Below are 23,726 nucleotides of genomic sequence, written 5' to 3' on the forward strand. Positions count from 1 at the left end.
CCTTGCCAATCTTCCTCCACCCAGTTATATAGTGTGACATACAGAGACACACGCCCAGTGGTGAGCTGGAACTGGCTTAACACCGATTGTTAAATTTTTAGGAATTTTGCAAGCCGGTTGTTAAATACAACCATTGTTTTAAAAACTAAAGTATGTGCTTACAATTAAATAAATTATATTAAAAATAACGGTAATAAATACTCCAAAATCATCACTTCCCAATTATTTTTCTACATTTCACTGTCACCTATGGTCTAGAGGTGATTTACATCTATTGCATCGATATGGTGGAAATACTATATAATGGTGTGCTACTGCCCATCTCTTCCCAGCACCTCCTTTGGGGCCAGCTGGTTGGTTGCTTGAAATTGGCCATGGGAGCAGTATTTACACCATAGAAATTGGCAAACACTACAGATCAGAGGTTTTTCCCCCTTGAGAATTATTAAACATTGAGCAACATACCACTGCACTTAGCCATGTTGATATTCCTTGACGGGACACAGATCTATGTTCATACCTACACAGTTTGTATAGTGGTTCCAGCCCAAAAGGCCTGAGTTTGAATCCCAGCTCAGTTCCTGTAACTTTGGGCAAATGATTTAACCTCTTTGTTTCTTGGATTCCTCTTCTGTGAAAATGGGGTGATAATTCTGTGTGGAAAAAAAAAAAAAAAAACGGCACCCTAATAGTCATACCTAGCTCATAGGGTGGTCGTTGTGAGAGTTAAACAAGATAATGTAGGTAAAATACTTAGCACACTGCCCAGCATATAGTAAGCCTTTAATTACTGGCACACACAGAGTCATGCCCTTAAGTGTACATGCACACAGGTCACACTTTTGAAAACACACTGTGAGCCCAAGCTAAGGGAGGCTGAGGACTGACAGAGGGCAGATCTTGGGACATGGTCCAGGAAGCTTGGCAGGGCCGGGGTTGGCAGCTGGAACCCCACAGTGGGGCCATGGCAAGGGGCATACAGGGCACGGTCGGCTCGTGCTCCCCAGGAAACTGATCTCAGGACAGGAGACTGTGGTTGGCTTCTAGGAAGCGGGTGGGAGAAACGACAAGGCTGAAATGAGTCAGAGGTTGTTCGGGGCCTGGCAGCCAGCAGATTTTCACATCTGAGTCCCCTTTCTGAACCACCCCCCCCACCCCTGCTCTCCCCTCCCGCCTTCTGCTTTCTGCTTTATTCATTCACTGAGGGACCCCTGGGCTGTGTGCTGAACCCCGAGGCCTCAGAGATTAAAACAGTCCTCCTTATGCGAGAGAAATGAAAGTATATGTCCACACAAAGACTGTACGTGAATCTTCCTAGCAGCTTCATCTGTAATAGCCCCAAACTGGAAACTGCCCACAAATCCTGTCAACAGATGAATGCATAAACAAAGTATGGTATATCCATGCAAAGGAATACTACTCGGCAATAAAAAGGAGCTATTGATCTATGCAGCAACGTGGATGAATCTCAAAATAATTCATGCTGAGTGAAAGAAGCCAGACAAAAGAGAGTCCGTTACAGTACAGAAAATCCTTAGAAACGCAAGCTCCTCTCTAGTGTCAGAAAGCAGAACGGTGGGGGCCTGGGCCTGGGGTTGAGGTGCAAGAGGGGTGTATTAGAGAGAGGCACAAGGAAGCTTTTGAGGATGATGGCTATATTCTTATCTTGATTTTGGTGATGGTTTTATGGGTGTATGCGGATGTCAAGGCTCATCAAATTCCAGCCTCCATATGGGCAGTTTATTATTGGTCAATTATGCCTCAATAAAGCTGTAAAAAAAAAAAAGAAGCCGCCATCCTCACCCTGTAGAAACTCCCACTTGGGAAGTGAGGGGAGGAGGATACAGACACAAAAGCGATAACAATAAACTGTGAAGTGATTAATTTTAGAGAAGATGGGGAAGGGGAGAGCATGCCTAGTAGAAAGAACAGCTGAACCACCCGGAGGGCTCAGGGCTGGACACTGGCTCAGAGGGACTTGGACCCAGCAGGGTGGTGGGAGATGAAGTTAGGGAGCTGGTCTGGGGCAGAATCTTTTCCTCCTCTCTCCCTCTCTGTCCCTTGCCTGTCCTTCGACCACTTGTCTGCCCATATCCTGCAGCTGGAACAGTCTCTCCCATGCCTCCTGCCCGCCTCTCTCCCACCAAGACCACACAGTGGTCAGAGAGGGGCCTGGGGCGGAACCCACCGCCCTTGGTCCTCACCTTGTGGCCTTCCACAGGAAGGGGCCCTCGATCTTCTGAAGAAGCTGAACAGCTGTCAGATGTCCATCCAGCTACTCCAGGTGAGGTGGGGGTGGGAAGCCCTGGGGGCAGTGCCTGGCGGGTGGGGGGCGGGGAGACCTGGGGAAGGGAAAGACTCTGGGGGTGAGGGAGGGAGACCTCCAAGAGTGGGACCTGGGAGGAATTTCTGAGGGGAGGGTCGGTGGGAGGGGGAGACCTTGAGGCGCTCTGAGGGTGGGGCCTGAGGCATCTGCATGGGAGCGGGGTACCTTCGAAGGGGACCCTCTGGCTCTGAGAGAAAGACTGATTTGCTGTCCTCAAAAATCTCAATTCTCAAGGCCCTGGGCCTGTGGAATCCAAGAGGCCAGTGATCCACGGAGAGGGAAAGGCCCCCATTTTTAGATCCCGCCCTGTGTTGCCCATGTAGCCCCCAAACATTACCAGAAGCTCTTGGCCCAGAAAAAAAAAATTGAAAAAATTGGCACAGGCCCAAGCTGTAGCCAGAGCTGTGTCTGGAGCTGAAACTCGAGCTCAGAGACACCAGGGGGTGGGGGATGGGGCGGGGTCCTCGTCACCAGCCAAACCCACCACCATCACCTCAGCTTTTCTCCAAAGCCGCAGTTATCCCTCAGTGCAGGGGGCTGGGCCTTCCTTGGGCACTGGACCTCAGTGAGGGCACAGGTCAGGGCCCCAGTTATAGGATCAGGTTAATTACCTCAGCCACAGGTCAGAGCTGGGGCTCTGGAGAGGCTGAGGCTGGGGGAAGGGGTGGTTGAGCCGGGGCAGGTCCTGCCAGTGGGGGCAGCCCGTTCCGTGTGTCCATTCCCAGGCCAGCTCCTAACCCTCTCGCTTTGCAGACGACCAGGATTGGAGTTGCCGTTAATGGGGTCCGCAAGCACTGCTCAGACAAGGAGGTGGTGTCCTTGGCCAAAGTCCTCATCAAAAACTGGAAGCGGCTGCTGGGTGAGATGGGGGGAGGTCGACTTGGGCCATGTTTTCCTCCCTGTATCTGGGTTGAAACTATGCCTGGCAGGCACTCAGCGTATGTCTGTTGAGTGACTTAACAAATGACAGATGGCCTCAGGTGGGGAGTCCATGTTTGTGTACGCAAGTGCAAGATTTGTAGACGTGTGAGTTTTGTGTACATGTGCCTAGGCACGATCTCTGTGTGCTTGTGTGCTTGTATGTGTAGCACGTCTGTATATACACATTTGTACAAGTATGTGCCTAGGTGTGTGCACATGTCTTTCTGTCCTCTGTGTGAGTGTGGATTTGCACCATATGTGCAGATTGTATATGCATCTTGTGTATAAATTTATATTTGTGTGTGTGGCTGTCCCTGACCCTGCCCTTTGCTTTTTCCTCCCCAAAGCCGTGCTGGGTCCTGCTGAGACAAAGCTGAGTTGAGGAACAATGCCACCCTTTTGTTTTCAGACTCCCCCGGACCCCCCAAAGGAGAAAGAGGAGAGGAAAGAGAAAAAGCAAAGAAGAAGGAAAAAGCGATTGACTGTTCCGATTGGAAGCCAGAAGCAGGCCTTTCTCCACCAAGGAAAAAACGGGAAGAGCCCAAAGACAGGTATTTTTTCTGGGATGGAGAGAAAGGGGCCAACACTTGTCACGTCCTCTGCCAGCAGCTCTGTGCATATAACTTCGCTTAATCCTCACCCCCCCCCAGGAGGTGGTTATTGTTATCTCCTAGGGGGCCCCCTCTGGGAGTCTTCTTTGGCTCAACCAGACAGACTCACAAGACCCCAGAAGGCCTCCTTGGCACTGGCGTCACCGAGAAGGAGGCAGGGACAGGAGACAAAGATGTGCTGTGCCAGCAGGGCAGCCTCAGGTGTTTCTCATCAGCCAGAGTCCTCACAGGGGCCGGCACCGTGTCCAGAGCTATTCTCTGACCCAGGCAGATGACAGCCCAGCTGCAGGGAATGAGACTGCAATGGATGGGAACCCCCTGACTTAGAAGCCCCATGGCCCAGATGCTATAACAGTCCCGGCGACAAAGCTTCCAGGATCCCAGCAAGGGCGAGGACCAGTTGCAAGATTCACGGCACTCGGGGCAGCCTCAGAAGCTTTGGTTTTCTGCTAGTTATTTATAGTTCGCTCATAGCGCTTCCTGTCTAGACGTAAGTTACCCATCAGGGGTCGTTGGCACCATCAGCGTTGTTTCCTAGTAACAGCTGACATTCCACCTTTGTCAGCGATGAGGGAGCTGAAGGTTGAGAGCCAGGGCTTTCCCAAGATCACACGGCCATTATGTGACAGAGTGAGATTCCAGTCTTCATCTGTCAGACCCCAGACCTCTGCTGAGACAAATAGAGCGGTTGTTTGTCTCAACTTCGTGCCCGTTCTCTCTTGCCCACCCCAACCAGGGTCCCCAAAATTGCATGGCTTTCCAGGGCCCAAATGTCTTATCCATCATGGTAGATAACAACCTTTATGCATATAAAAATAAATCCTACCTACTCCCTATGTGACTAGACAAATCACTTAACTTCTTGGCGGGGCGGGGGGAGTCTTGTTCATCTAATAGATAAGGAAGTGGTATGAGATAAAACTGAACAGTATCTGATGGTACTAGATAATACGAGATAGTATGGACAATACCATCTGTGATACATCAGCATTTTTATCTTTTTTTCTTTTCTTTTGTCTGCTTTTTCTCCCCAAATACCCCCAGTACATAGTTGTATATTTTAGTTGTGGGTCCTTCTAGTTGTGGCATGTGGGACGCTGCCTCAGCATGGCCTGATGAGTGGTGCCATTTCCGCGCCCAGGATTCGAACCGGTGAACCCTGGGCCGCCCAAGCGGAACACGCGCAGTTAACCACTGCACCACCAGGCCGGCCCCACTGCAGGTGTTTCTGAAACATTTTTTCCTTTTTAAATGAATGCTTATTATAATCCTGTAAAATAAGTGTTCTGCAGAAAACACGCTGTCGGAGGAGTGATTCTTGACCAGGAGGGAAGTGCACCCCCACCACACTACTCCCATTTTTCGCTGTAAAAATAACTTAGAGCAGAGAGGATGCTCCGTATCCTGCGATGCACAGAATAGTCCTGCACGCTAAAACCATTTTCCTGGGATGTGGAATTCTTGATGCCAGCTCACCGCCCACAGCTGTGAAGCTATGAAGTGCAGCTGTCACTGTGGCTGAGCAGAGTCGTGACATTGTCTCCCCACCTTTCTGGGAGGATCGAGTCGGCAGGGGTCCCATTTCAGCTCAGTTAGGGAACTTCCTTTCTTTTTAGTTTTCTTAATAATTCACTATCGTTATTTATTATATAAACACTATAACCACATTATTGAAATTTGACATAAAAATGAAAAGTATTTGTCCTCAGTATACCACTTCCAACAAATGAAACAGCTTTTATTTTCCTCTTCCCTCCCAGTCCTGATCTACTTACGCACGTAATTTTTCCGTTCCTACAGGCAGAGCGTACAAACGATTACGTCCCTGTTTGTTTATCTTCTTGTTGTATTCTAAGCAGTTTTTCATGTTCCTGAATATTTTTCATAATGATCATTTTCAGTAACTGTGGAATATTTCTGGTTTGTTCTAAAAAGAAAAGCAATGAGGAAGGGCCAGAAAAGGCTGAGTCTCGGGGTAGAGGGTCCTGTCTTCCCTTCTTCCTCTCACTGCACGAATTCTGGCTTTCCGCTCTGGCCTGCACCTGCCATCCCCATGGGGCACTCGGGGAGGAACCCGACAGAGGAGCACCCAGGGCCTGGTGTGGGATTGCAGCGGGATGTGGAGGAGGGTCTCTCTTCCTCTCTCCCCCTCTGCGGCCTCCCCGTGTGTTTAAGCCGGGGTGAAAGTCTGGAGCTGGATGGGTCTGGTCCGCAGGATAATTAAGGCCAGCCCCTGAAGCTGCCTCACCCACTGTCTCCCAGACCACGGAGAGGATGAGGTGGGAGCTAGAAATCCATGCAGGAGCATCGCACAAGCTGGAAAACAGGAAATCAGATGCCTGGGATTATGGAGCCTGGAGGACTTCGTTCTGCTGGGAACTGCTGTAGGGTTGTAAATGATGTAATGTCTTCTTCCCAGGCAGCCCCGAGGTGTAGGTCAGCTTCTCCCCGCTTGACAGGTGAGGGAATTGATGACCTGCCCAGGGGCAGGGTGGGATAACAACTCATGTCATTGCCTCTCTTTTTTTTTCTTTAGGAAGATTAGCCCTGAGCTAGCTACTGCCAATCCTCCTCTTTTTGCTGAGGAAGACTGGCCCTGAGCTAACATCCATGCCCATCTTCCTCTACTTTATACGTGAGATGCCTGCCACAGCATGTCTTTTGCCAAGCGGTGCCATGTCTGCACCCGGGATCCGAGCCACTGAACCCCGGGCTGCCGAGAAGCAGAACATGCACACTTAACTGCTGTGCCACAGGGCCAGCCCCCGGTGCCTCTCTTTTTAAATTATAAGTGTTATATATGTTTGTGTGCATGTAGGAAAAGATCTGGAAGGAAAGACATTAAACGCATAGCGGTTACCTCAAGAGGTTTCTTTTTCCACTTTTTAAGTTTTTATATTTCTGTACTTTTCGACTTCACAGCAGTTGGCAACAACTTTTTACAGAGCAGCTCCTCTGAGCCAGGCATCATTCTGCTTGCTTGGGATACATCAGTGAATGTATTAGATCAGGTTCCCCAGAAGCAGACCCTGACACATGGAGTCAAGTGCAAGGGGTTTATTTGGGACGTGATTTCAGAAAATGTACAGAGGAGTGAGGAAGTGAGACACGGAAGGGAAGGAAGCCAGCACGCGGTGTGTTCGTGAGCAGGTTACTGCTGTGGGTGACCAGGGCTTAAATCCTACTGGGGAACAGTGGAGAACACACCTCAAGGTGGCCCACGTGAGGGACAAGGCAGCCGGGGTATTGATCCGCCAGTTCCCACGTGTCTGGTTGAGGGCTGCTCCTGGGGTCATTAACTCCCCAGCACTTCCAGTGCAGAGGCCCAAGGGAGCTTGTAGAAGGAAGCCCTTGGGTCCCAGCGCTGGGAGAGTGAGTGCCGAGGGAACATGGGTGTGGCACAGACAGCGTCCACCACAACGAACAAAACCCACCGAACAAAACCCGCCGAACTCTGCTCTTGCAGAATTTACATGGGGAGTGGTCAGACAATACATATAATAAATAAGCAAATTCTCTAGTGTGTTAGCAGGTGACACATGCACTGGAATTAAAAGGAGAGCTGGTAACTGAGGTGGGGAGTGGGAATTAACAATTTACAAACAGATTAATTTTGTAAAACTGATAAAAGAAAAATGCATTCTGTATCATAAAAAGAATGGAGCTACGTGCATTTTGGAAAATGGGGGGAAACATTTCACTTGTAATCCCATTGCTGTAATATAACCATGGTTAGCATTTGGGTGTATTTTCTTTCGATCTAGGCATTGGTTTTCTTGCATGACTGTAGGCACAGCACACATCTAATTTTGTTTTTTTGTTTTTTGGGTTTTTTTGAGGAAGATTAGCCCTGAGCTAACTACTGCCAGTCCTCCTCTTTTTTGCTGAGGAAGGCTGGCCCTGAGCTAACGTCTGTCCCCATCTTCCTCTACTTTATATGTGGGACGCCTACCACAGCATGGCATGCCAAGCGGTGCCATGTCTGCACCCGGGATCCGAACCGGTGAACCCCGGGCCACCGAGAATCGGAACGTGTGAACTTAACCGCTGCGCTACCGGGCCGGTCCCTGCACGCATCTAATTTTGTACCCTGTTTTTTCACTTGCTCTTTTAACCCAGCTCTTCTATCTTCAAGGCCTACGTGCTTCTCCTCTCTTCCTCCTAAGGTGCCTGTGAGGGTGACTGAAGCCAGTCTTCTCCAGGTCCTCATGAGAATAGGCAATCCTAGGAATTCTAATCTCCGTGGGCCCCACTAGCCAAAGCCTGCCAGATAGCAAGGAGGAGAGGGGCCTGCTGAGAATGTCATTAATAACCAGTAGTACATGACGTAGCACATGTAATGTATCTGGTGCGTATTAGGTTTCCTTCCTTGTACTGCTTCACTGGATGGAGGGCAGGTGAGGGTGGCCAGCCAGCACTGCCTGGAGCTTCCTCTCCCGGGCAGCTGTGGTCCAGGTAGGCTCCACCATCCTCACTCCAGCAGGCCTGGCTCCGGGATGCTTTCTCCCCAGCCTCTGAACTCTGTAGATCAGTGCTGATGCTGGCCTACGAGAGAGTCTCATCTCCAATTTCTCTTCTTTCAGGAGAGACTCTGTGGACTCCAAGTCTTCGGCCACCTCCTCTCCAAAAAGGCCGTCGATGGAAAGGTAAAGGAAGCCATGGACTTCTCCATCCCCAAAGTCCTGTTCCATGTGTGTCCCTCTCTCTGCTTTAACGGAGGAAGCCCAAGGCAGAGGAGAGGAGGAAACCTCATACATCATGTTGCCTCTGAGTCCTAGACCCACACAGTAAGACTGTGAGTTCTCTGGTCGATTAGCCGCGTGTGTCATGAGTAAGGCCCAGGAATGGAGGCTCCAGTGTCGTCCTGGTTCTAGACCAGTGGTTCTCAATGAGGTTCATTTAGAAATTTGTGGAGGTATTTTCGGTTGTCACTATGACTTGGGGGTTATTTTGGTCAGCTTGGACCGCTATAGCAAAATATCATAGACTGGGTGGCTTAAACGACAGATGTTTCTTTCTCACAGTTCTGGAGGCTGGAGAGTCCAAGATCAAGGTTCCAGTCAATTCAGTTCCTGGTGAAAGCTTTCTTCCTGGCTTGCAGACAGCTGCCTTCTCTCTGTGTCTGCACGGGAGAGAGAGAGGGAGAGACAGAGAGAGGGAGCACTCCAGTCTCTCTTCCTCTTCTTATAAGGACATTAATCCCATCACCGGCCCCCCTCCTCGTGACCTCATCCTGACCTGATTACTTCTCAAAGGCCCCGCCTCCAGGTCCTATCACACTGGGAGTTAGGGCTTCCATTTGGGGAGGACACAGACATTTAGTCTGCAGTGGGAGTGAGGGAGGAGCGCCACAGCATTTGGAAGGCAGTGGCCAGAGACGCTGAATGTCCTGGGATGTGAAGGACAGCCCTGCATAACAAAGGATCGTTCTGTCCCAAAATGAAACACTGACCACTAATCCATTTCTGGGTTTGATGCTGTAATGAAAACATTCGACATTTGTGTAAGGATTTATACCTCCAGGCTCCTCTCCTGACTTTGACTGTGGCCTTGACGTCTCCTGGCTCCATCCCATAATGCATTCTCTTTCTGAAGCTCAGTCGAGCAGAATATGTTTGTCTTTCCAGCAGTTGTGCCATTTCCTGCTGGGTCAGTATTGGGGGTGGGCCACCCAAAGGGACAGAAGCAAGTCCTGTAAATTCACCTTATCCCCTACCCGGACTGGCTCCTGCACTCTCTGCTTCTCTATTATTTCATCTTTCTCTTCCATGCATGCATGCATGCATGCATCCATCCACCCATGCATTCATTCAGTGAGCACATTTGTTCAACACCTTGCAAACTCAACGTCCTCCGGGGGTCAAGGGCTTGTGCACACACTGGGTGACTAGAGGAGACCATGGCAAACTGGAGAGCACCTGCCCGTCTGAAGGGGGCGCCCACTCCCCAGCCCCAGCGGCTTGTTGCTTTGTAGAAACCAAAGTCCAGCGCTCCACGTCTTCCAATTTTTTAAGGAAAGCTGGACATTTAGATTGTCAGAGGACACTCCCAACTTTAAATGTTGGCAGCACATTCCTATTTTTCTGAGACACAGTAGAGCAAACAAAGCACATTTGTAGCTAGCCAGTTTGTGACCCCTAAGGCCAGGCAGAGATTTTAGACTCAGATCTCTTCCTTGGTACAGCTAACCACTAGTGTAGAAGCAGAAGTGAAAATGCTTGTTTTTTGAAGCTGTAAAACAATGGGAACATAGGAAGAGTGTCTCAGTATGACTTGAGAAGTCACAGGAGATTTCATGGAAGAGAGTGTGTGCTGAGCACTGAAAGCTGAATAGGAGTTTGCCGGTAGACAAGCCAAGAGAGGACAGAGGGAATACGCGTGCAGACGTGTGGCAGGATGAGCGAGCTTGGTGCTCTGGGAACTGTAGCTGGAGTCCCGGGGAGCAGACCATGAGGGGCATCCCTGTGACAGGGAAGAAGGCTGCTTTTATCAGCTGCCCTTAGGACCCAGCTGTCCGAATTGGTGCACTTTTTTTTCTCACCGAGCAGTTATGCTTGCTTGGCGGTGCAGTAACCGAAATGCCCTCGAGGTGGCGCGCAGGAGCAGCGAGCCTCCAGGTGCTTCTGCTCTGACCTGGGGCGGGAGCGTCTTCTGAGGGCTTGGCGGTGTCAGACCACAGGCTGGTGCTGGCGCTGGCACATTCAGGGAACAGAAGGAAGCTGTTGATCAATCCAGACCCCCGCCCCCACTCCAGTGATGCCCTCTCTGCAGTTTGGCACAGTTCCCAATCGTGTGCATTGAAAGCAGAATGAGCATGGCTGCCGGATATGCCACCCAGACACGAATTCCAGCCAGCCAGCCAGCCAGCCAGCCAGCCAGCCAGCTCCTAGCCAGGAGGAGGGACCCGGACTAGGAGTGCCCTGCCAAGGAGGTGGGGGGAAAATGAAGCAAGCAGCCTAGCCTAGGCCGCATAAGGGGACTCTGGAAAACCCTCTGCCTTTTAGAGACGCGGTGAGATGTGTTGAAAAGAATTTGGGAGGCAGGCGGACCTACGCTTGTGGTCTGACTCTGCCATTTGCAAGTTCGATAACCTTGAACAAGTAAGTTCAACTCTCTGAGCCTCAGTCTGTTGATCTGGAAGGTGGGTATAATTATGACCTCCTCTCAAGGTCACTGTGGGGCTCCAATGAGGTAATGAAATGCTTAGCACTGTTTGTAACCCGTGTGAGTGCTCAATAAATGCCTAGTGCTTGGTAACAATACTCGCACTTAACGTGGTAATCTCTGTAAGTTTCCTAATCCTTCGTTACTGGAATTCTCTTAGGTGCTTCAATTTCTCAACAACTCTATAAGATGGGTACTATGGTTATCCCCATCTTACACATGAGAAAACTGAGGCAGCTATAGGTTAAGGAACTTTCCTAAGGTCACATAGCTACAAGGTGGTGGCGTCAGGCTTTAAACCTGGGAGTTTGGCTCTGGAGCCTGGGTTCTTAATTAATATGCCACCTCAGGGTAGGCATTCCCCAAAGGACCAGTTCTCGTTGTTGTTTGTTATTATGACTCCTTCCTAGCAGCTTGCTCCAAGCTCCCCCTGGTGGTTCCCCACAGCTGGGTCCTAGACCTTGAGAGTGTGGTGATGGGGCCCACGGGTCAGTGAGGGGCGGTGCCTGGAAGAATCTGGGACTCCATCCCAGGTGTGGGAGATGGGATGGCCCAGGTCATGGGAGTTGACAGATGCTGGCTCAGAGGGAGATCCTTCTCTTAAACTCAGGGAATGGAGCCACTGGTCTTCCAAAGAGGACCTGTCCCCTGCCCAATTCAGCTCTGCCTAGACCCCCTGGACGTGCCTTTCACCTCTTTGTGGCCAGCTCCCTCAACTCATCCTGTATTCATTCATTCAACGAGGAGTCATCAGGTGCCCACCTAGAACTGTTGCAGGTGCCGGAAGCCAACGGGGTCCCTATACGCTGGAAGCTGTAATCTGGAGATGGAGGCAGACAATGTTTATAAACACATAAACAAGTTAATTATAGACTTGGATCAGTGCTATGAATGAAAGAAATCAGGTCACGTGCTAGAGAGTTACAAGCAGGAACAGTGCACTTGGCCGGGTGGTCAGGGAAGGCCTCCCTGAGGATGTGGTATTGGAGCCGAGGCCTGCCTGGCAGGAAAGCACCCGTCACAGGGGAATCTGGAGGAGAACGAGCCTTCCGGGAGGAGGGACCAGCCAGCACAAAGGCACTATGCCGGGAGTGACTGGGGTGTTTGAGGAACAGACAGGAGCAGCGAGGGGGAGGGGGCTTCAGTGAACCCTGCCCTAGGGGACTTGGCGTGAGATGAGGTCAGGGGCGAGGCAGGGCCAGATGTGCAGGGGCTGGAAGGCCATGTGAGAAGTTGGAGTTTATGCTGAAAACAGCTGGAAGCCATTAGCAGGTCAGAAGCAGGAGAATGCTGGGATCAGCTGTGAGTTTTTGAAAAGGAAATTGACGGTAAGGGGGCAAGAGGATGCAGGGCGAGCAGCTTCTGGGCTGTTGTGGCTGTTGTGGCTGAGAGCCTGGGGCAGGGACGGGCTGTGCAGAGACGTTGGTTCTGGTCGCAGGCAGCCCCTTAGATCAGAGTTTATACCATCCCAGCCTCTCACCCCAGCTTTCCCTCCCGCTGAAATCTGACTCCAGGGAGAGTTGGTTGGAGCTCAGCTTCGCTGTCCCTGTGCCCTGGCTGCCAGGCCACCCAGTTGTCAGGGTTGGGTAGAATCCAGGGTAAGTTCATCTAGAACAGTAAGGTTCAAACTGCATTAACAATTAAATAAAAGCTAGGGAATCCCTCTGGATGAGTTTTTGGGGATTCAAAATGTCAACCTTATGAGAGCCTTCCCTCCCCAGACCACCCCCGCCCCCCTCCCGCCCCCGTGGCAGCACTGAGACAGCTTTGAGGAGCCTCAGAGCTCCAGAGAACACAAGAATCCCGGCAGTCCAAGGGTATCTGTGGTGAGAGAGGGCATCCAAGGTCAGGTGAAACAGCAGGGGTTGGAGGACAAAGAGGTCACTGGCAGAATCCACACTGAGGGGTGCTCGGGGGGCTGTTGAATGGGATTCTCTTATAACCTCAGGTTTGTAGCATTGAGAAGCCTGGGCTCTTCAGTCAGCTTCACTCTCAGACACAATTCCTTGGGGCTGAAAGACTGTCAGAAGCCCAGCGTCCTCTACAACCATAGCTCCAGAGCTGCCTGGTGTGGCTGCCCAGGTTGTCCACTGTGCAACTCCAAGGGGTACACAGGTGACAATGCGAATGGTGCCCCCTGGAGTTAGGAAATGCGTCAGCCTTTTGGGCCCTTCCACGAGGGCTCAGTGTGGGAAGACCCTGGAGTGAAGGAAGGACCCTCATTTCTTCAGCTCCGATGAGTCGGTTTTTCCTAGGAGGCATGAGGGTTGGCTGGCAGATCCTGATGGGTTACTGAAAGATGAGACTGGGGAACAGCCAAGAGATGAAGGCAGTGACATCTTGAGTACTGGGCCCTGTCCCCAAGAGTAGTGCAGAGGCAGCTCTGGAAGGGAGGGAGGTGTGAGACTCTCACAAAGTCACTTCACTTCCCAGGGCTCCATCCCCTCATCTGTAAAATGGGGCTAGTCATGTGTGAGTCTCAGGGTTAGAGAGAGGAACGCATAGCAAACAGTGAGTGGTGGCCTTTGTTATTACCATCCTTCACAAGCCCCAGAGTCTGTCCACATCCTCTCTCTCCAGCTCCCTCACGCTCACGCTCCAGCTGCCCTGAGCCCCCCAACATTGCACATACAAACCATGGACTTCCACGCTTCCAGGCATTTCTGCCAAGAATGCCCGCTCCTCTAGTGCGCAACTCCTACTCCCCATCCCTTGCTGAATTTCTTGGACTGAATTGCACTGTAGTGTGTGACCTGTTTGACCTTTCTTAAGCCCTGGCATCGTGATGCTTGTTGGCATGGGCCGCCTCGGGATGCGGGAGGACGACGCCTCTTGTGACATCGCCCAGCACTCTCTTCATGAGGACCTGAAAGGGACCACCGCCAGTTGGAGTCTGAGCCTTGACCCGATTTTTTGTGGTTGCATGCATCAGTACTTCATTCTTTTTTTTTTACTTTTTTTATTGTGGTCAAATACAAATAACAAAGTTTTCCATTTTAATCTTTTTTTTTCAGTCTGAGAAAAAAGATATTTTATCATTTCAAATGGATTAAGATTTACCAAATATATAAAACAGATTAGTTGTCATTGCATATTTCAGGTTTGATGGCTGCTCTCATTCATTACACTTATTATATAGATTTTTCTATTGCGGTAAAATAGATGTAACATAAAATTTACCCACTTTAGCCATTTTTAAGTGCACAGTTCAGTAGTATTAAGGAGTAGTATTAAGGACATTCACATTGTTGTACAACGGTCACCACCACCCATCTCCAGAAGTCCTTCATCATCCAAACTGAAATTCTGTCCCCATTAAACACTAACTCCGTTCCCCTCTCCCCAGCCCCTGGCAGCTGCCATTCTGCTTTCTGTCTATGAATCTGACTACTGTACGTACTTCATATAAGTAGAATTGTACAGTTTTTGTCCTTTTGTATCTGGCTTATTTCACTTATAATGTCTTCAAAGTCCATACATGTTGTAGCATGTTTCGGAATTTCATTCCTTTTAATGGCTGAATAATATTCCACTGTATTATATACCACGTTTTGTTTATCCATTCATCTCTCAATGGATACTTGGGTTGCTTCTACCTTTTGCTGGCACTTCCTTGAGAACAGGAGGACAGGAAGCCTGTCTGAGCCATCAACACCGAATGACCACTCATGCTCGTCAGTGTTAAAAAACAAAAAACAAGAAAAGAGTTTCTCATTATACAAGTTGATATATTCTTCATAGAAGATTTAGAAAATATGTATAAGCAAAAGAAAAAGATTTAAATCTCCTATAATCCCATCTTGGAGAGAGAATTATTATGAACGTGGTGTTGTGGTCCGAATGTTTGTGACTCCCCCCCCCCCCCCGCAAGTTCATGTGTTGCAGCCCCAAACCCCAATGTGACTGTATTTGGAGACAGGGCCTTTATGGAAGAAATTAAGGTTAAATGCGGTCATAAGAGTGGAGCCCTGATCTGATAGGATTAGTGTCCTTAGAAGAAGAGACACCTGAGAGCTCGCTTGCTCTCAAGAACGTGGCCGTCTGCAAGCCCGGAAGAGAGCTCCCACCAGAAACCAAATTGCCCACCACCTTGATCTTGGACCTGTGAGTGTCTAGAAGTATGAGAACTAAGTTTCTGTTGTTTAAGTCTATGTTCTGGCGGCCCAAGCCAAGACACGTGGTTATCCTTGCAGTCATCTGTGCATCTATGCATATGTATATTTGTGGTTTTTTAAGCCAAAACCAAAATGGGATTATTCTTAGGAAGTGTTTCATAGGAATTAAGAGCATAGGCGTTGGAATCAGACAGACCTGGGTTTGGATCTTAGCAGGGGAACTTTAAGCAGATCTCAGCAGTGTAACTCTCTGTTCCCTCAGCTGGAAATGGGGACAAGGAGAGCCTCTCCCTCCGAGAACTGCTGTAGGATTAAATTAGAAAAAGCTGCTGAAGTGTGGCACAGTGCCTGGACATGGCAAGAGCCCGCTCCCCATTCCGTAATGGTGGTAATCGTTTGAATGGTGATAAATTCACTGCCCACCAGACTGTGACGTCCTTGAGAGAGGGAGCTTTTCTCACCTGTCTGCTTTCTCCCTTGTCTTTAGCAAAGTACCTGGAGAACAGGTGCCCATCAATATTTATTGAATGAGCAAATGAATGGTTCAGGGAGAGCCTGGGGAGAGAGCAGCTAGCGCGGTGCATGATGAAGGGACTGTCATCTGGTTACTGGCGTCGTCGTTTCCCTGTTCTATAACCAGCAGGGTGTGGTGGTTGGTTAAGGGCCTGGTATCGCAGCTCAGCCACCTGGGTTTCACTTCTGCTTCTACTCGTTTCCAGAGGTGTGACCTGAGTCAAAGTATTTTACATGTATCTTTCTCTAAAATTCACTTTAAAACGCAACTCTAAAATGAGGGTAAGAATAGTGTCAACCTCATGGGGTTGTTATGAGGATTAAATGAGATGATCCATGTCAGGTGTCTCAAATAGTACCTACCTCACAGGTTTGTTATGAGGCTTAAAGGAGATCATCCATAGAAGCATCTAGAATGGTGCTCAATAAATGCTTTATTCGCTTAATGTCAAAATGACCATTACTGATTGTCATCCTCAGATCAAACAGCAGCAAATCAAAAGCGGAGACCCCCAGAACACCCAGCAGCCCCTCGAGCCCCACCTTTGCCCCCTCCGTCTGCCTCCTGGCGCCTTGCTATCTCACGGGGGATTCTGTCCGGGACAAGTGTGTGGAGATGCTCTCAGCGGCCCTGAAGGCGGAGGGTGAGAGGGCCTGGGTCAGGGGTGGGGAGGGAAGGGCTTCCCAAGGGCAGAGGAGCTGCGGTCTTGCTCAGCAGTGGGAGTGCTGCAGTGCCCGGTACAAGCAGGCTTCACTGCCAAGGTCATGTCTCTGTTTGCCGAATCTCTTTCAGATGATTACAAGGACTATGGAGTCAACTGTGACAAGATGGCATCAGAAATTGAAGATCATATCCTTGAGTTGTGCTGGGGCTGCGGGTGCTGGGCTGTCAGCAGCAAGTCCCCCTGGTGCCAGGGACCCAGGACAATGAGGGAGGAGGGGAGAGGCTGGGGCCGGCCCCCTGCTGTGCCCCCGAACCGGAATTCTGCATTCTAGCTAACATTTATTAAGTCTCGCACCTGCCGGCCTCTAGCTCAGCTCTTTACGAGCAGCGCCTCATTCAGTGTTGCAGACGGTCCCACATCGTAGGTCCCCCGATGTACAGGTGAGGTAACTGAGGCTCCGAGAGGTTAAGTCACTTGCCAAAGCTCGTACAGCAAATAATAGTGGCAGAGTTGGCATCTGAACCCAGAAAATGTGACTCCGGAACCTGAAGGCCCAACTGCTGTGCCAGACAGGCGGTGTCACAACGTGCCTGGGTTGTGACATCAAGTGTCAGAGCAGACAGAGAGGACAGCATTTCTCCTGCACAGCCTTTCCCTCTCTTCCATCCTCTGAAGATAACAGCTCCCCTTTTTGACCCCTGAATATGTACCAGGCACTGTGATGGGCAAATGACACTTCCTACCTCTGTTAGCTCTCACAACAGTCTCTGTGAGGCAGGGGCTGGTGTTCCCATGTTGCGGATGAGGAAACTGAGGCTCAGGAACCACTGGTTGTCAGAGCTGGCCTGAAACCTTGGTCCTTGGATTCCGTGCCCTGAGCTCTTTCCATGTGCCCCCTTCTCCCACTATCTGAAAGGGGCCTTATAGACGGCGGGGTGGGAGGGTGACCACCTGTGTGATATGGGCCCATTGCACCAAAAGATTTTTGTCTTGGGGAAAATACTCCCTCCGCACAGTGCCCACTGGATGAAGGCATGGAATTTCTTTTACCGGAGGCAAAGCTTTGCATGTCAGAGTGACGTGAAGGGACGGGGACAGAATCCCCAAGGGAGAGGGGGTCTGATGTCACAGCAAGGTGTGAGTGACCCTTTGGAGGCCTCTGGGCTCTGTCTGGGGAGCTCAACTGGATCTGCTGGGGAGGGGTGGGGCCCCCTCTGCAGACAGCAAACTTGCCTGCCTGAGGCTCACCCTAATATCCTCCAGCACATCTCCTGGGAGTTTCCCTCCGCCGTCATTAAATTATTAACCAGCGTGTCTTGAGCTGTCCAACTCCTCACCAGGTACATTTTCATAATTTCCAATTAATTCAGGAACACAGAGCACAAGGTGTCAGAACTATCACGAGCTTCATCTTTGTTTTCTCCAGAACAGTTGTCCCTCCAAGGAGTCCGTTCCACCTTCAAGTATGAAACAAAGGTGGATGATCCGGTGCTCAGTTCCACTCGCAGTCCACTCTCAGCCTTCCTTCCTTCCCCCTCCCCTGGAGGAGAGGAGATCAAAGCTGCATCAACCCTTTCGCTCTTTGTTCTGACGTGGTGGGAGGTCACGGGGAGGGTAAGTTTGGGGGCTCGAATGCTCTGTGTCCAGAAAAGGTCTGTCCTCTTTGGAGCGACCCTGGACTAACACGGCAGCCGTGGGGCTCGCATGCGCCCCTCTGAGGGGTCGGTGACCCCGGGTCCTCGCTCCGCCCAGTCCTCCCCTGTGATCTCAGGAAATGGAGACAGAGTCAGGAAGAGGCGGATGGACGCACTGCAGCCCCCTGTCCCCACCTGCCAAGCGGATACACGCCACCCAGAATCCCAAATACAGATTTTTAAACAAACTTTTTGACTTTCAAATACATTATGGCATATTCCTTCTTTTCACATTTTTGTTGTACAAACGTTAAAACAACAATAACAGAAAAAATAAATAACACCGTATTCCCTCCCACCACTTCTAGCCAGTCAGCTATTTCCAGTTTTTGTATTCCCTGCAGTCTCTTTCTCGAATATGGTTTTTCCCAGCAAAGGCTTTGTCTTCCTGATTCTGTTTGGCTCAGGAGCCCAAGAAATCGCGGCTGTGTGCCCTGAGCTCCTCCAGAGGATGGAGAAGGGAGGCGGGGGTGGGAGGCCTGTCTGGGATGCAGTGTCTGCACAGAGGACTCACTGTGGTTGGTGGCCAGGGGTGACTTCCTGCTGGGGGAGTGAAGAGAGCATTACTGTTAGGAGGGCATCTGGCTTCCAGCCCCGTCTCTGCCGGGAATTTGCCCTGTGACCTTGAGTGAGGGCCTGCACCCTTTTTAAGCCTCAGCTTCCTCATCTGGTAATGAGAGAAGTACCTGACCAGCCATTCCCAAAGTGGGTTCCATGGGATGGTAGTAGGTAGTAGGGAAACGGGGCGGCAGGTTCTATGCTCTGATATATTGGGAACACCAGATTAAACAAAACTCAACCATTTCTTTATTGCAATACTTCTTAGAGCCTTAAACATGTGGTTCCTAATCTTATGCTTTCTTCTGATGACTGGACTCATAACCTCCAGAGGCCCTTCCAAACTAGAGGTCATCTTTGTCATTGTCGTCATCTTCCTCATTGTCATCATCTTAGCAGCCCTTGATTTTGAGCACTTGATATGTCCCAGACACCACCCTCGTGCATCATGTGGCTTAGCTCACTGAACCTCATTACAGCCCTATATTTTATACATAAGGAAACTGAGGCACAAAGAGGTCATGTGACCCATGTGAGATCACACAAGAGGCACAGACAAACCCAGGATGCCCATTCGTGGGGTCCCTGACACCACAGTGCTTGCTACCACCTGAGCTCACCATGGAGGCTGTTTCCTGTCCCTGATACATGGCTGACCCCAAATGTCCAAATGAGATTCCCCACTTGGGGAATCAGAGGTCACAAAGGTGCCCGGCCCCTGTGCAAGTCCAAGGAGAGGAATAGATGGCCCTGGGGCTCCTTGGGCTTCTGGGAGAGGCTCCCCATCCTTCTCTGCCCCTCTGCGCATGGCTGGCTGGCCCTTGACCATGTCACATATCTATCAGGAGCTCAAGAGCACAGACATGAAGTACCGGAATCGCGTACGCAGCCGAATCAGCAACCTCAAGGACCCCAGGAACCCCGGCCTGAGGCGGAACGTGCTCAGCGGGGCCATCTCCGCTGGGCTCATTGCCAAGATGACGGCAGAGGTGAGGGCCAGGGCATGACCTCTGCATGGGCGGACAAGAGGCCAGGCCCTTCCAGCTTTGTCCCAGTCTGAGAGCCAGTGGCTTGTGACTCAGTGCAGATAAGCCAGAGGGCTCTTTCAGCCAGACCATCGCAACTCCCCATCCCTCGGGCTTCTGGCCCATCTGGAGAGTGAGCACAGCCGATCTGTATTGGGCACTGGGCTGAGTGCTACAGGGACATTGCCGGTTCTATCTTCACACCAGCTGAGGTAGAAATGTTTATTATCCCCCCTTTACAGATGGGAATACAGAGGCTCAGACGGGGGAGCTGGTTTGCCCCTGCCCACAGCTAGAAAATGTCGAGACCAGGAAACAAGCTGTCTGCCCCAGAGCCCCACTCTCCCCTGCTTTGTGATCTGCCTTTCTCTTCTGCCTTGTCGCCCAGTTCTGTGGCCGAGCCAGGATAGGAGTCCCTGTCTCCGTGGAGCACAGGGTGAGGGGGAGACACACGTGTTTACAAAGATGTATAATCAGAGGTGGTGCCATGATGGAGCCACCGTGGAACTTCCAGGAGGGAAGGACTGACCCAGCTCGAAGGGGACAGTACGGGAAGGAAGAGGGAGCAAGCCCGTTTGAGGAGGTATAGTGCAGTGGTTAGAAGCTCAGAGGCTGTGCCAAACTGCCTGAGTTTGAATTCTGCCCCTGCCACTTAGCTGTGTGATCTCAGACAAGCTCCTTAACCTCTCTGCGCCTCAGTTTCTCATCTGTAAAATGGGAATGATAATAGCTATCTCACGAAGGATTGAACGAGTTAATACGTGTGACGTGTTTGGAAGGTGAATACCTGTGGAGCCCTCCCCAGAACTGGTACATGATAGGCTCATTTGCTGACCGTTGCCTGCAGCCTTCAGCACCATGCTATGAAAGGGGAAAATTATCCCCATTTTATGGGTGAGAAGACTGAGGCCACACACAATTAGTAAGTGGCCGACGAGAGTTTGAACCCAGAGCTGTTTACTTGAGAGCGCACACCTTGAAAACGCCTTTTGCACGCCATCAGGTGCAAGTGGCCCTTTCCTGCCAGAGCTCACGGAGGGGTTCCCGCACGCACCTGGAGGCCCGGGAAAGAGGGCAAACGCAGGGGGTCCTGGGATCTGGGTGTGCCTCAGGGAGCCTGGGACCCTCTGTAACTGCTGGCCACGCTGGGCCTCTGTGTGTCTGTGGTGTGTGTGGTGGGGGAGTATGATATGTGTGTGTGTGGTGTTTAGTGTGTGTGATGTGTGCGTATTTAGTGTGTGTAGGGGGTGTGCTATCTAGGGTATGTACGTACATTTTTCTGAGGAGAGAGTTCACTGCTTTCCTCAAACACCTGAAGCAAGAGTGAGCCCTGGCTTTAGGAGAAAATGGGGAACTTGGCACAGGTGGACCCGGGTTATCTTTCTGCTTAATTTAAAATATCTGATTTTTAGGCAACTAGTGTTATATGCCCAGAGTTACAAATTGCAGCCTGGCCTTACAGGGAATTCTCCTTCCCTGCATGGTGAAGCTGTGACTTTTACGGAAACCCAGGCTTGTGTTTCCTTCTCTCTGTCCCCACTCTGTGGCTCTGGGGTCCCTCTGCTTCTCTTTGTGTGTGTGTCACGGCAATGCTATCAAGAGACTGTCTTACAAGGAATTCCGGAGACGTTGGGAAACCAGGCCCTGCAGAAGCAAGAGCAAGATGTAGACAGAGGTTTGAGCCAAACACAGCACATTCCCAGAAGCTAGAGGTCGGAATGGAGCTGGGCGTCTGGATTAGGACAAAGACAGGCCCCAGAAGTCCCAGCAAAGCAACTGCGAAAGCCAGACGTGGGCGAAGTCAGGCCCCATCCGAGGACTGTTCACTGGGACAGGACAAGAGAATTGAGTGACCAACCCAGGCCCAAGAAGAGGCTGACCAGGCCAAGGGGAGCAAGCCAGGAACTTGCCAGGCCCTCCACAGGGACTGCCAGGGCCAGCCCTCAGGGACCCGGCCTCCCCAGCAACCCAGGCAACGGATGCCGAGACCTTCATCCTCGGGTCATCTTTTACCCCAGGCAGCAAGTTTCTATAAGAAATGTAGGACCATTTTTCCTCCAATAAGAAAAATAACAGCTTGGGTTTGGGCTACTTGCTGTGCTGTGGCTCAGAGGACAGGGAGCCCCCAGCAAGGAGAGCATGGGACGGCGGATGCCCGTGTGGGTGGACATCCCTCTCTGCATCCTCAGTCCCCCTGGCTCCCTTCTTGTGTCTCTTTCCTCGTCCACCTCATTCCCTCATTCTTCTCTTTTTTCCTCTCTACCTGGATGTATCAAAGAATGTCACAGATTCTGAGATTTCCTTTAGAGCTGTCGAGTGGACACACTGTCAGCCCCGCAAGAAGAGGATTTTGTCTGTTCACGGTTCATCCCGCATTGAGACCAGTGCCTGGCATGTCATAAGTGCTCAACAGATATTTATCAGATTCACATTTGGGGCCCTTCTCTAACCGTGGATACAACGTGAGGCCAGTGTCATCTCCTACCCTTATTTTCCTCATTTTCTACATCACTTACTTTATGTGTCTTAATACTGCCTGCTTCCAGAGGAGGCAGGGCAAGATAGGTAAATGAACTGGTGAGTGAGTGGGTAGGTTTTTCTGTTCTCTGTTTCTTAGCTGGCACACAAGACTCTCTTTCCACAATCCTACCCCACACATGTCTCCCACACTCCTCACCTTGAAACTACCCCAAATACCCACCCCCAAATATGTTATTCTTGTCCTCCGATCTTTTGTGTGTGTGTGTGTGTGTGTGTGGAAGAAGCTTGGCCCTGAGGTAACATCTGTGCCAGTCTTCCTCTATTTCGTTTGTGGGACGCTGCCACAGCATAGCTGATGAGTGGTGTGTAGGTCTGTGCCCAGGATCTGAACCCGTGAACTCTGGGCCGCTGAAGCGGAGGGTATGAACTTAACCACTACACCACGGAGGAGCCGGCCCTGCTCTGGTCCTTTGTGTCTCCTATTCTCTTTGTCTGGAATGTGCCATCCCCCTTGGGAAGTCCTGCTTATCTTTCAAGACTAGTGAAGGTGTCAGCTTCTTTCATGAGCCTTCCCTGTCCCCAAGCAGTTAGCCAGGTACTCTAGGCTCCCCCTGCACTTTGTAAACTTTTGCTTTAGCACTTTATCTTGCAATCTTGTGTAAATGCCTGGCTGCTCTGCCAGATTAGCATTACCGGGAAGAGGAACCAAATCTTTATGTCTGGATCTTTAGGGTTTAGAGGGCGGGGTGTGCTGCAGCCGGCTCCTGCCAGCTCGAGCGATGAGTCTGTGTAGCTGTTGCCAACTCTGCATTCAGTTACAACACATCAGTACCTTGAAATTGGCCATGGTTGGAGTATTTACACCATGGAAATTGGTAAATGCTACAAATCAGGTACCCCTATAACCAAAGTTGGTTTACCAGCACACGAATGCAGTTAAAGGCATGCAATAAATTGACATCGGATACATTTTCAATGAATGGATGCATTATGCTCTAGAAAGTCCCCCCAAGTTAAAGTCAGCTGCTTGTTTATGTGGCCTCTCCTTGATTGGCCCTTCTATATAGCCCTGCCATTGGTTAGGATCTCGTCCTTGAATTTAACACAGTAGGATTTTTTTTTTTTTTAAGATTTTATTTTTTCCTTTTTCTCCCCAAAGCCCCCCGGTACATAGCTGTATATTTTTAGTTGTGGGTCCTTCTAGTTGTGGCATGTGGGACACCACCTCAGCATGGTTTGATGAGCGGTGCCATGTCCGCGCCCAGGATCCGAACCGGAGAAACCCTGGGCCGCCAATCGGAGCGCAGGAAGTTAACCACTCGGGTGCGGAGCCGGCCCCGTGTAGGACTTAAACGTTAGTGTGTGCCAGAATAACTTGGGGGCACTAGTAAGAATGCACATTCCTGGGCCTGCCTTTAGAGTTTTAGATTCATAAGAATCTGCCTTTTATCAAGAAGCCCAAGTGGTTATAACGCAGTGGTCAGCACACTAAAATCATTTATCCTTTGTGCCAACTCTGTTCTCCATGGTTTAAGGGGTCAGGATAGATAGCAACAATGAGAATGTTTAGCCAGTACCAAATCCTCATTTTTTTTTTTAAAGATTTTATTTTTTCCTTTTTTCTCCCCAAAGCCCCCCGGTACATAGTTGTAT

The 23,726-nt window shown here is 50.4% G+C and overlaps 1 protein-coding gene across 1 annotated transcript in view; it reads left to right on the plus strand.

The window, feature by feature from the left end:
• Window positions 1-23,726, plus strand: part of TCEA3 (transcription elongation factor A3) — a 32,250-nt gene that overhangs the window by 3,035 nt on the left and 5,489 nt on the right. The window contains exons 2-8 of the mRNA XM_070598278.1: window positions 2,222-2,284; window positions 3,080-3,185; window positions 3,657-3,798; window positions 8,442-8,504; window positions 16,131-16,294; window positions 16,444-16,499; window positions 19,401-19,556. Coding sequence (XP_070454379.1) covers window positions 2,222-2,284; window positions 3,080-3,185; window positions 3,657-3,798; window positions 8,442-8,504; window positions 16,131-16,294; window positions 16,444-16,499; window positions 19,401-19,556 — 750 coding nt within the window. The remainder of the gene's footprint in view (window positions 1-2,221; window positions 2,285-3,079; window positions 3,186-3,656; window positions 3,799-8,441; window positions 8,505-16,130; window positions 16,295-16,443; window positions 16,500-19,400; window positions 19,557-23,726) is intronic.

The sequence above is a fragment of the Equus przewalskii genome, chromosome 2, assembly GCF_037783145.1.
Source record: "Equus przewalskii isolate Varuska chromosome 2, EquPr2, whole genome shotgun sequence".
Lineage (NCBI taxonomy): Eukaryota > Metazoa > Chordata > Mammalia > Perissodactyla > Equidae > Equus > Equus przewalskii.